We start from the raw sequence: 13175 nt of genomic DNA, 5'->3' as shown, positions 1-13175 counted from the left end.
GGGATAGAAAAGATCTTCAAACTCTAGAATCTAGAATCTCCAAACTCTAAACTCTAGAATCATTGCTTGGTCTTGGTCTGCCTGTGGAACCAACTTGCTCAGTCTCTTCAATGTCATTCTTCCCTTCAGGGCTTCAAGACAGCTGTTCACCACAATATCTTCCCCATCATCAACCATGATCATTTCTACCCCCAGTACTCAAACCCTCCCCCCCCCCCCCCCCACCCCTAGGTCCACATCTTTCCAAGTTTTCATTTTCTCCTTCCCTGTCATCTCCCCGAGCACTCATTCTTCTCCACAACCCTTATTTCTCCAATTGTCCCTCTATTATGACCCTCAATCCTGCTGTTGGTCTCCCCCTCTTCACCTTGCTCTTTCTACTGTTCCTTTTGTTCTGTTATTTCCTAATCCATTCTCTGTTCTTGCTCCTCCACGAGCCTCAATATTGTATATAAATAAATAAAATAAATCCACCCGTTATGAAAGGATAAGTGGAGACGACAAGATAGTTCAGTTGGTAATGACCTCTGAGTTGTCTGGTTATGGATTTTGATTACCCCTCCATATGGTAAAATCAGTACTGGTGCATGTTTTTTTTTATAGCTGGCTGTCTTATCTGCATTTAGGTTTTGGATTTAGAATCCAATGCTATCATACAAAAAGTGTACACTACCTTGGCCTAAATACCGAACTGGAAGTATTAAAAATGGGGTGTGTTAGTTACATACAGTGCCTTCAGAAAGTATTCCCACCCCTTGACTTTTTCATATTTTGTTGTGTTGCATCTTGAATTTAAAATGGATTAAATTGAGATTGTTTGTCATTGATCTACACGTAGTACCCCGTAATGCCAAAGTGATTTTTTATTTATTTATAAAATTTCCCAAAATAATGAAAAATTAAATATAGAAACATCCACATCTAAACCTTGATGGAGTACTGCTCTCCTCTCTGGGCTGGTGCTCCTGCCTCACACCTAGCTCAGCTTCAGGCTGCAGAAGCCAAGGCCTTTAGAGTCATTGGTATCTTCCGTGATGAAGCTGATTCTGAGGGCCTTTCACTCTCTCACTTCAGGTAGGTTTTTTTTTTTTTTTTGTATACATAATCGAGGCTCGTGAAAGAGCTAACATTTATCACACAAACAAAACAAACAGACAAACAAACAAACTATATAAAAGGGGAGCGGTGGACCAGATGGGGAGAGAAGGGGAAGCACATAAACACAACATTTGAGAGCAGGGACATCGGGAATGTGTGGGAGGGAGAGGGCTTGGGGGAAGGCGGCATGGGAATTGTGGGGGGGGGAGGGGGGGGTGGGAGAAGTATAAAACACAAGGACACCAAGGACTTCCAGGAAAGAAGTTGGTATTTCCAAAAAGTGGATTTGGGGTGAAATTAGCGGGGGGTAGAAAAGATCAAGGTTTTGGATGGGGGAAGATAAGAGATGGTGGTGAACAGCTGTTTTAAAGACCTGGAGGGAGGAGTGGGATTGAAGAGAGTGAGGGAGTTTGTTCCAGAGGCAGGAGAAAAGAGGAATGAAGGAGTGAAGGTGAGCAGAGCAAAGAGTCTTGATTTTGGCAGTTTAACCATAAGAGGGTTGCAGGCAGATCTTGTGCGACCTGTAGGAATATTTGGGGGACAGAGCCCAGAGAGAGCTGGGGGGGCAAGGCCAGAGAGGAGTCTGTAGAAGGCGGAAAGACCACCAACCTGCCTGCGGTGAGTGAGTGAAAGGCCCTCGGAGATGGCGTCATCGCGGGAGATTCCAATGATTCTGAACGCTTTGGTTTCAACAGCGTGAAGACTAGCTAGGTGTGAGGCAGGAGCACCGGCCCAGAGGGGAAAGCAGTAGAGCAGAGCAGTAGGAGAGCAGAGCCCAGAGGTTAGCGGTCTTTCTCTCTTCTACCGACTCCTCTCCAGCTTTGCACCCCTGCTCTGTCTGTGCTCTGTCCCCTCAGTAGTTCATGCAGGAATTTGTAATTTGTTCAGGGTGCTGGCAATAGCTCGCCCATTCTTCATTAAGGCCACCGTGGGGATCTTTAACGTCCACCAACTAATGGCGGAAGACGGGATGCCAGTTTAAAGTCCATCGGAGTGCGGTAATCTTCATCCTGATGAAGCAGCACTTGCATGGAAGGAAGGAAGGTAGGATGGCACACATCGATGATTCACCCAGTTCATTCAAACACAGGCTGGACAGCTTTGAGGAGAGCGTGCGTACCTCGGAGGTTATCCTGTCTGCCAAAGGTCGTCCCTTAACACACTATTAATAATCAAACTGTGAATCCATGTTGTGCTGGTATAACCTATTATTTAATTATTTAATTTAAAAATCGCTTTTTCCTAATTTTGTTCCGATTTCACTCAACATTTTGACATCATTATTTAGGCCATGAGTTCCGATCGTGAAATATGGAATCAGATTTTGAATATCACCTTTAATAAGCCTATACGATATATAATTCAATATTGCCGAGCCAATCACATTGCACTGATCCTCCCACCAGCCAATCAGCATAACCGCGATTGGACAAACGGACATCCATCTTTGTTTTATATGAATGAATGATATTGATAAATTGAATTATAAATTACTAGGGCATTGCCCGTACGTGGGTGCCCGTTCCTTGCCAAAAAAAAAAAAAAACGCTACCCGTACGCTCTACCCCGCCCGTACGCCCGTAAACAAAAAATAACAACGCTCTTCGCTTCCGCCCTTCGCTCTGACTGAATTGGGAGAAATAATGCGCATAAGAAATCGAATTACGTACCGTAATGGCGGTCAGCTCGTAACGCGCACACTGTCCGGAAGTTCGCATATCGCATATCTATCTATCTATCTATTAATGCCCATTTATTCAATTATCGCCAACGTATTTTGGCTTTTTGCAATTTAATCGCAAGGAAAAGTAGAAAGAGAAGAGGGAAAAAAAGAAAAGCCTTGCCTTGCTGCAAACAGCTGCTGCAAACAACAACAACATGGAAGGCTGCACTGTCCGGAAGTTGGCATATCGCAGTTACGATTATTTTAGTGTTAATGGCCAATTATTCAATTAGCGCCAACGTATTTTGGCTGTTTGCAATTTAATCGCAAGGAAAAGTAGAAAGAGAAGAGGGAAAAAAAGAAAAGCCTTGCATTAACGCATTAACGCTTGCATTGCATTAACGGTTCGGCACACGTGATAGCTCGCTGCTCTCTGATTGGTTGAAGCGTTTTTTGGACATAGCTCGGTAGGTACTTGTCCGATTAATTACAAACCTTGAAAAGGCACATCCTCGGGTCCCCAGCAATATACCTGGCAAGTTTCAAGTATATCGGACCCGTGGTTGTCGAGAAACAGCGGTCACAGACACACAGACACACAGACAGACACACAGAGATTGCTGGAATTATAGATAGATATTGTGCCATTTTGTTGGTGTGGAGTGGACGTCGCCCATTCCTGACCCTCTCGAGGCAAACACAAGTAGAGTCCCTGTATATACAGAGTTGCGACATGACGTGTCCTGAAAATTCTGGTCACTTGGGCGCTGTACTCCATTTTGTTTCCATTCACCTCGAATCGGTTGGTTCCATAATTTGGGAAAATAATGAACATATCATGACTGCTTGATGTTTTGGAAGCAAAATAGAATAAAAACGTCAACATAGGAGAAGGGCTTTTTTCTTGAAGGCCAAATACAATTTAAATGCAGAAGCTCTATTTCGTTGTTATTCTTTTTCTCTTTATAATTATTTATTTTCTTCACTCGTTCCTCATGCAGTCGTGACCAAAAATATTGGCACGTTTTTAAATAACTCACAATTTTCCTGAAATAGAAGTTGAATTTGACAAAAATATTTGGTCTCCACAATTGTTTATTTCACTGTTAATATTACAGAACCTTTGTTTTTGATTCATAACTTAATATATCCTTTTAACTCAGAAAATAAATGGAAATGGCATTGACCGAATTATGAACACCCGAGACTTAATATTTAGTAGCACAGTCTTTGGACAAAAAAACTGCAGTCAAACGCTTCCCATAGCCATGAATAAGCTTCCTACACCTTTCTACTGGCAGTTTCCCCCACTCTTCCTGTGCAAACTGCTCCAGTTCTCCCAGATTTGAAGGGTGCCTTCTCCCAACTGCTGTTTTCAGATTTCCCCACAGGTGTTCAATGGGATTTAGATCTGGACTCATTGCTGGCCACTTCAGTCCAGCGTTTTGACGGGAACCATTCCTGGGTGCTTCTTAGAGTGTGTTTGGGGTCATTGTCCTGCTGCGAGACCCATGACCTTTGACAGAGACCCAGCTTTCTGACACTGGGTTGAACATTGCGCTTCAAAATGCCTTGGTAATCTCCTGATTTCATGATGCCATGCACACATTCAAGGCACCCAGTGCCAGAGGCAGCACAGCAACGCCAAAACATCACTGAACGTCCTCCATGTTTGAATGTAGGGAAGGTGTTCTTTTCTTTGATGGCTTCATTTTGTTTTCTGTAAACATAGAGTTGATGTGCTTTACCAAAAAGCTCAAATTTGGTCATCTGTCCACAGGACATTCTTCCTGAAGGATTTTGGCTTGTTCAGGTGTGTTTTCACGAACTCCAGTCAGGCTTTCTTATGTTTCTCTCAGCAGCAGTGGGGTCTTCCTGGGTCTCCTTTCATTGAGTTGGCGATGGATGGTGCTAGTTGAAGCTGTCCTACATTGTGTCTGAAGGTCACCTTGAATCTGTTTGGCAGTTGATTGAGGTGCTTTCTCCAGCATTCGAACAACCCTTCGCTGCAATCTTCGATCAGGTTTTCTTTTGCGGCCACGTTCAGGGAGGTTGGCTACAGTGCCATGGTCCTTAAACTTCCTGATAACATTGCATACGTTGGACACAGGAACATCAAGGTCTCTGTAGATGGACTTGTAGCCTTGAGATTGTCCATGCTTGGCTCTAATCTTGTGCCTAACCTACTCAGACATTTCTGTCGTTTTCTTTCTTTTCTCAATGCTCATTGCGGTACACACAGTGACACAAAACAGCAGAATTCCTCCTTTTCTCCATTCAAACTGGTTGAATGAGTGATTTTTATATTGCAGGCACCTGCAACTCACTACAGGTGAGTTCAATTCCAAAGTAAAGGAGAATCACCTGCTTGAAATCTAATTATTTCTAACAACTTCTAACAGGTGCCAATATTATTGTCCGGGCCATTTTAGGATTTCTGTGTGGAATAAGCTAAGATTTAGTAATTTTTTCAGCTTTTTTGTTTTATTCCCCTGCAAACCAAAGAAATACATATGTGGATACCAACACAACAATTTTCTGAAAGAAATGGTGAATTATTTGAAAAAAGTGCAAGGGTGCCAATATTTTTAGCCACGATTGTATTCACTGTCTACCTTTTTATCCTTCCGCCCCGGAATGTGGCTGGAGGCAACATGTTTTCGGGTTGGTCCGTCCGTCCGTCCGTATGGGTTAAACCTCATTTTTCTCAGCAACCATATGTCCGATTAAGAGGAAACTTTCAGGGTAGGAGTGACACCCATGCAGAATGTTTAAAAAAATTAATAATTGTGACATCATCGGTCACGTAGTATGGTAGCCATCCTGGATTAAACACAGATGATTTCAAAAATATTTCCTTGAAACCGCTGAATGGAAAAATTTGAAACTTGGCACATTGTCAAGTACTCCCAATGGGGAAGAAAACCATGATAATGATGACATCATCGGTGAAGTTGTATACCAGCCATGAATGTTTTAATTGAATGCCTCATCCTAAAAGTCTGAAATTGCATGTACATGATCTCTGACACATTTCTATTGAAATATTAAATGTATGACATCATAGGTCACAGGGTTTGGCAACCATATTGGATTGAAGGAAAATAGTATATAATTCTATCTCTGAAACCGCTTACCCTATCAATGCGACATTTTACAAATGTCATCTAACACCATTGTTGCATATCGTTTGAAAATGATGATGTCATATGTCACGTGGTTTGGCATCCATATTAGCTTGAAATCTGATATTAAAAAAAAAATCCCTTCTCCGAAAATGCTTCACCAATCGATGTGAAACCTGTCCTGTGGTAAAAATGTGATCCTTCAAAATAGCTGAGAGGATTTAGACCAAACTTGTTTATTTTTAGGACAGTGAACGAGGGCATCTACCCATTGTCACGGGCAGGGACTACGCGGAGGGCATATTGGCGACACAGTCACATTGCTCTAGTTCTATCTGTATTTCCATCACTTTTGACTTTAATTTCTTCACCTTTTTATCTACTTGTTGCATTTCTCTGCCCATCTTCATTTCTTTTTCCTTTTTCTCTCCCTACCTCCAAATCATACATTTACGTGCTTTACCTCGTGCCCTTCTAGTTTCAGTTTTTATTCACATATAGTTTCAGAAATAACTGAGGGAAACAGTTTAAAAATTTTTTATAGAGGGCTGAGGCCATAAATGACGAAGACATAAATAAATAAATGACGACAAATGACATAAATGACGAAGACATAAATGACGAAAGACAGCAAGTTTTTTAAACTACCAAAAGATATTTGGCATAGGAGAGATGGGGTTGGTGGGGGAAAGTTGTGGACGTAGACAAGGAGAAAATGAGGAATAACAGAAAACCGAGTAATAATGGTCCAGAAAGGAACAGAATGGTAACGAATCGGAGTGTGCAAAAGAGATCATGGATGTGCATGGGTGAGCACATAAGTAGTGATGGGCATTACATTTGAGAGTCTGGGGAGAAGAGGACGAGACAAGGCACAGGTAGACGAATCCACAATTGGGAGAATCAGGGCACTATTGAATGCAGGGCACCAAGCTTGGTTTATGGGAGGATGAGCAGTTTATGGGTTTGTGGGAGGTTTATGGGAGAACACACTGTATTGTGAGTGTTTCTTTTGGAACGTAACAATCTGGCATTGGTAAGGGATGGCAGGGGTAGGAGAGGGTAGTAGGAGCAAGGCCAGATGTAATTCTGTATAAAATAGAGGGCCTATGAACTTGCCGTCAGTGACAGATTGACAGTCCTTGGGCATACACCTCCTTCCTTGAGATGCCATTGTTGTGGAAGCTCTTGTTTTGGCCACCTCAAGAGAAGCAAGGTGGAAAGCAGGCGCAGCAGCCAATATTCCAAAGGAATTCAAATGAAAGCTTTGCGCTTGTGCATGATTAAGTCAGTGTGGTTCAGTAATGCCTTAGATTTACAAAGAATACCAAGATGGCGACTGATCTTTAATTGTTAGCTTGGTGATGCGATCCTCCTACTTAAGGTTCTGGCGGATAGTGAGACGAATGAGTTCTAGGGATCGCGTCACTTCCAGTGGCTGTCCAAAAAGTTAATTGGATAGTTTGATTGCTGCTCCTTGTGGAGAGACAGTGTGAGAACATGTGACTTCAATAGCTTATCTTCTCCAGGTCTGATTAAAGGAATTCAGCAGAGGTCGGCCTTTTCCAAGACTCCTTCTTTCCCACTCAATGAAGCCAACTGCATAAAGCTCCACTCCGTTCAGGAGGTTTTTTTTTTAATGCTAGTGAAAAAAAATTGTTCTGAAGTGTTCTTGGCACAATGGATGTGGCCATATTAATTCCCATTGGTGCCCAGCTGTTGTACAGAGATGGGAAAAGTCCGAAAATGTGGGAAACAAAATGGTTCTTTCTTTTTTTAATCGCTAAAACGTCTTGGACAAAGTCTATTTGTCTTCCAGAAAATTAACTGCGGAAACCCAGAAATTTTATTGCAAATGGAGAAAAACGTAGTACAATATATCATCCAATTCAAAATTATCATCTTGGTTAATCACATTATTATATATTGAAACTATCATTGAATATCCTTTAAACGTAAATATTTAGCATGAGTATGCCTTCATTTATTTATGTTTGAGTGAGATACTTGGTTGCTCTACATCATAAATTCCAAAACTAACTCAATCCACCTTTACCACCCAATTCCCTCTTTTTAATTTTTTTATTGGCGAGAAGATGCTGACCGTGCCCAAAAACATGGCATGGATGATTTCATCGCTGCAAACCCGTGTCAGTTTGATCACGCTGGCCTGTTTGAGACGCTTCAGCATCTAACACTGGAGGTCCGAATGCAGGACAATGTCGCCTCACTGGTAAGGACTTTATGCGAAGGGAGAAAAGCAAGTCTCATAAATTATATATGAGTGACTAGTAGGTGGTGTATCGTGTCCTGTGCATTGTTATCGCTGGTATGCCAAGGACTCAATTGTGGAATAAATTGTTTATTAATCATATGTAGGATGTTTTAATGTTTGTTGAAGCCAGACACCAATTGTAACTGCAGAGTAGAGTAAAAATAAATATGACAAGTTTTATTGTTGAAGTCATATGTTTACAATACCAGCAACAGTACCCGCCCTATGGGCGAGGCTTCAATTGGCAAGCCCAAATGAAAAGGCAAAATATCAGAAATTTAAGGCTTTTGTATTTTAAACGATTCATATAAACATCCGTTGAATCATATCACACGCAAATCATCAAAATCTAAACAGTACATGGCACCCATTTTGAAAAAAGATTGAATTCTGCAAAACGGAAGTGGCCGCTACACGTCTTTCTCAGTCGCATGTTTATGTGTGAAGAGTGTGCGCCGAATCTGTAACACGGAAGCGACCGTTACACCTGTTTCTCAGTCGCTTTGCACACGCTGCCATGTTACTTCGGAGCCGCACGTTTATATAGGAAGAGTTTGTCAGGAGTCGATCTACTCTCTCCTGGTGGGTAGAATTTCAACAAAAGCCACATTACTGTTCATATCGGTAAATATTATTCTATCGTGTTTGGAAAAACTGGAAAATTGGGAAAATAATGGAAAAACAATATAGCCTAATTTACTCCCAGGGGGTCCCAGGAATACCCACCCAAATATTGTTGCGATCGGTTCAGCCGTTTTTGCGGTACCTTCGAACGGACAGACGGACATTTGGTGAAATATAGTAAGATTATAGTAAGATGTGGAAAGATCTTGAGTGTTGGGGGAATCTGGATAAGGAGCAAAATCGCAAGAATGAGCAGTTTCTGGGACCATTTAGATTATGGTATTTACAATTAGTTTCTCGAGGGTCTTTCCCAAATGTTCGCGAGCTGAGTCGATCACCTTTTGAAGAGCCAGTGACCTTTTGCTCTGTGCAGTACTGTGTCAGTGTATTCGAGTGTCACTTTGTGTTTTATCATTTCAATAACCGCAGGTTTGGACGACGGTACAGCTGTTGGTTTGATACCTCCCACGCAGTGCATCCTCCCACGCAGTGCACCCTCCCACATAGCATACCCTCCCATGCAGCATACCCTCCCACACAGTGTACCCTCCCACACAGTGCACCCTCCCACACAGCGTACCCTCCCATGCAGCATACCCTCCCACACAGTGTACCCTCCCATGCAGTATACCATCCTACACAGTGCACCCTCCCATGCAGTGTACCATCCCACACAGCGTACCCTCCCATGCAGTGTACCATCCCACACAGTGTACCCTCCCATGCAGTGTACCATCCCACACAGCGTACCCTCCCATGCAGTGTACCATCCCACACAGTGTACCCTCCCATGCAGCATACCATCCCACACAGCATACCCTCCCACACAGTGCACTCTCCCACACAGCGTACACTCCCATGCAGCATACCCTCCCACACAGTGTACCCTCCCATGCAGTATACCATCCCACACAGCGTACCCTCCCATGCAGTATACCACCCCACACAGCGTAACCTCCCATGCAGTGTACCATCCCACACAGTGTACCCTCCCATGCAGCATACCCTCCCATGCAGTGCACCCTCTCATGCAGTGTACCATCCCACACAGTGTACCCTCCCATGCAGTGTACCATCCCACACAGTGTACCCTCCCATGCAGCATACCCTCCCATGCAGTGTACCATCCCACACAGCGTACGCTCCCATGCAGTATACCATCCCACACAGTGCACCCTCCCATGCAGTGTACCATCCCACACAGCGTACCCTCCCATGCAGTGTACCATCCCACACAGTGTACCCTCCCATGCAGTATACCATCCCACACAGCATACCCTCCCAGGCAGTATACCACCCCACACAGCGTAACCTCCCATGCAGTATACCATCCCACACAGCGTAACCTCCCATGCAGTGTACCATCCCACACAGTGTACCCTCCCATGCAGCATACCCTCCCATGCAGCATACCCTCCCATGCAGTGCACCCTCTCATGCAGTGTACCATCCCACACAGTGTACCCTTCCCATGCAGCATACCCTCCCATGCAGTGCACCCTCTCATGCAGCATACCCTCCCATGCAGTGCACCCTCTCATGCAGTGTACCATCCCACACAGTGTACCCTCCCATGCAGCATGCCATCCCACACAGTGAACATTCCCACGCATTGTACCCTCCCATACAGCGTACCAGTGTACTCTCTTGCGCGGCATCTCCACTCACGCAGTGCACACCTCATACCGTTTTTTTGGTTGCCCTTTACCCCAAGGGCTGGTTCAGTCCTGGCCAGGTGTTTGTACTGGACGAGTACTGCGCACGGTATGGTGTGCGGGGATGTCATCGCCATATTTGCTACCTGAAGGAGCTCCTGCTGTTGGCCTCACACGGTGCTGTCACAGATCCAACTCTGCTGCACTACAGCTTTGCCTTCTGCGCTTCACATGTACATGGGAATCGGTATGTACCACTTCATTCATACATCAGAACTATTGTGCACAATGTCACATGTACATAAACATTGCACCAGCTCACATCTGTAAGAGTGAAAGTACTACAGCTTCGTCCATGTGATGCAGTACACACCACTTTTCACATGCACACGATTCTTACGAACAGATTTTAATTCCCGCCACGTAAGTTGTGGTACCGGTTCACCTGGGATAAGTGGAAGTTCCATCTCATGAAGCAAGGCTTTCCGAGCACAGCTTGTTAATTCATTCCCCAGCCTTCTCCTGACCTCTCAATATTGGTCTCCCCACCTTCTATTATAACGTTACATCTTGTATGTACAACTCTCTTTGAAGGGGGCACTCGAGAAGCCATTTTTGCTTCTCTCGGTAAAGGCAAAATACTTTCAGGTTTCAGGTATATTTCAATGTGTATGTTTGTCATTTCAATAATCCTGTGGCTCCTGACATCAATAGAGACGTAAAGACTTTGTTCCCATGAAGAAATGTCTGAAGGTAATTCACAAATGGGTCCCTTTCCCAAATTTTATAATATCCGGATCGAATATATATATATATATATATATATATATATATATATATATATATATATATATATATATATATATATATATATATATGTATATATATATATATATATATATATATATATATATATATATATATATATATATATTGTAACGGTTTTTGAAAAGTGTAACAATTTTGGAGGAAGTGTAACGAATGTGAAAAGTATGGTTTTGTTGTGTGTAACACCCTCGTAATGTAAATAATGGTCGCAGCCGTCCTCCTAGTTAATTCCATGAAACTTACACACAGGCCACGATATATCTTTTTAAATAGTTTATTTCCTTATTCCATGTAGGCTAAATATGTGTTTCCCACTAGATTGACTCTGCATTGTATCAAACAAAATAAGCGTAGGCCCCTTTCAATTTCCCCAATCATCTCCGCTCTCCAAAGTTCCTTTCAAAAGCGGTGCGAGTGGTGTTCAATCCCGCAAGCCGCCATTGCCCATGTGCTCATCTCGGAGAAGAGGGGGGTAGGAGCCGCCAACTCACAGGCGTGGCACGTCGTCATGATCAAAGGAGGAATCGGACAGCCCTAACAGCCAACCAGCACCGCGGTTAGCGACCCGGTAGGCGTGCCCTCGCAGCCGGCGGCTTGATTCCGCCTGGAGTAATAAAAGCGACTGGAGGGGACTGCTTCGGGAGATGACATGAGAGAGGACATGAGAGATGAGCTGTGAGCTGTGAGCTGTGAGCTGTGAGATGAGAGACGCTCCAAACCAAAAAGGAGAGATACTTGGAGAGGAAACCCGCTTTGAAGAGACGCGCTGAGAGGAGGGAGACGGCTCCACCAGAAGGAGAGGAGCAGGTGTGACCGAGCCAGCGCGTGAGTCTACAGCATCAGCAGCGTCGACGCGACCGAGGGTTTTCCCGCCAAAAACGCGAAGAATTGAGAGCTGCTACCTCCAGCCCTGCCGGTTGCAGGGACCTGACCCTGCCTCCCTCTCCAGCAACCCACCTCAAGCCATACCTGCCTGCAATATCCCCCGTGTAAGTGTGAACGTCGTCTGTCCTAATCGTTGTCCTGGGGTTAAGTAAATTGAATAGTATAAGTTAACGATTCACTGTGTGACTGCTTCTTCCATCCATTGCTTGTAAATAATTTTGGTCGCTCCTTCTTTTTGCTTGTGTGTGTATAATAAATCTGTTCTTCCTCCGTACTCTGTCTTCTTCTCTTTTCCTTCTCTTTCGGTCGCTTTAGAGGTTTCCCGATTGAATATCTGTGGTGCGATCTGGTCAACGTTGGGGGAGTCGGGCCAATCGGGGATCCTGTAACGGTCGCGGTTGGACCATCCGCTTGGCCCATCATAACATCTAAACCGTGAACCATAACAATTGGTGTCTGGGAGTGGGATTCGAGGCCCGAACCAAATTTTTAAAACGTGTAGAAAAAAAATTTTTTGGTCAAAATTACGAGCTGCCAAATTTTGTTTTATAAAACCCGAATTTTGAGGTCGCGCCATGGACAATCAAGGCGATCGGATGTCGGTGGGGGAGATAGACGGGTTAGGGGTAACCCAGGACTTAGGGGAAGAAAGGGAGGAGGAGAGCAATGAGGAGGCGGTTGAGGGGGTATCAGACGCACAAAATGGCGTCCCGCGCACGAGGTTGCGGGCGCGCAAAATGGCGCCTCGCACATGGCTACGGCGGCCGCACCCGCTGCACAAGTGGGAGGGATGGCCCAAATGCAGGCCCTCATGGAGCAATTTATGGCGCAAATGCAGGCGTCCCTCAAACTGCAGAGTGAGCAATTGGGGGTAATGGGGAACCGGATGGAGGCTCAGAGTGAGCAATTGGGGGGTAATGAGGGACGAAGCGAGGGGTACCGTTGAGGGATTAGACAAGAAATTTGGGAAGTTAGACAATAATTTTGAGGGGTTAGACAACGGGATAAAAGAGGTGAAAAAT

At 44.2% G+C, this 13175-nt stretch overlaps 1 protein-coding gene across 1 annotated transcript in view; it reads left to right on the top strand.

Moving 5' to 3' along the window:
- CADPS (calcium dependent secretion activator) overlaps positions 1-13175 on the top strand; it is a 434176-nt gene that overhangs the window by 215609 nt on the left and 205392 nt on the right. Inside the window, exons 13-14 of the mRNA XM_078776828.1 lie at positions 7983-8119; positions 10500-10687. Coding sequence (XP_078632954.1) covers positions 7983-8119; positions 10500-10687 — 325 coding nt within the window. The remainder of the gene's footprint in view (positions 1-7982; positions 8120-10499; positions 10688-13175) is intronic.

The sequence above is a fragment of the Myxine glutinosa genome, chromosome 4, assembly GCF_964187855.1.
Source record: "Myxine glutinosa chromosome 4, kmMyxGlut1.1, whole genome shotgun sequence".
NCBI lineage: Eukaryota > Metazoa > Chordata > Myxini > Myxiniformes > Myxinidae > Myxine > Myxine glutinosa.
Note: the sequence above shows the minus strand (reverse complement) of the source record. Positions and strands in the feature narration are given on the sequence as shown.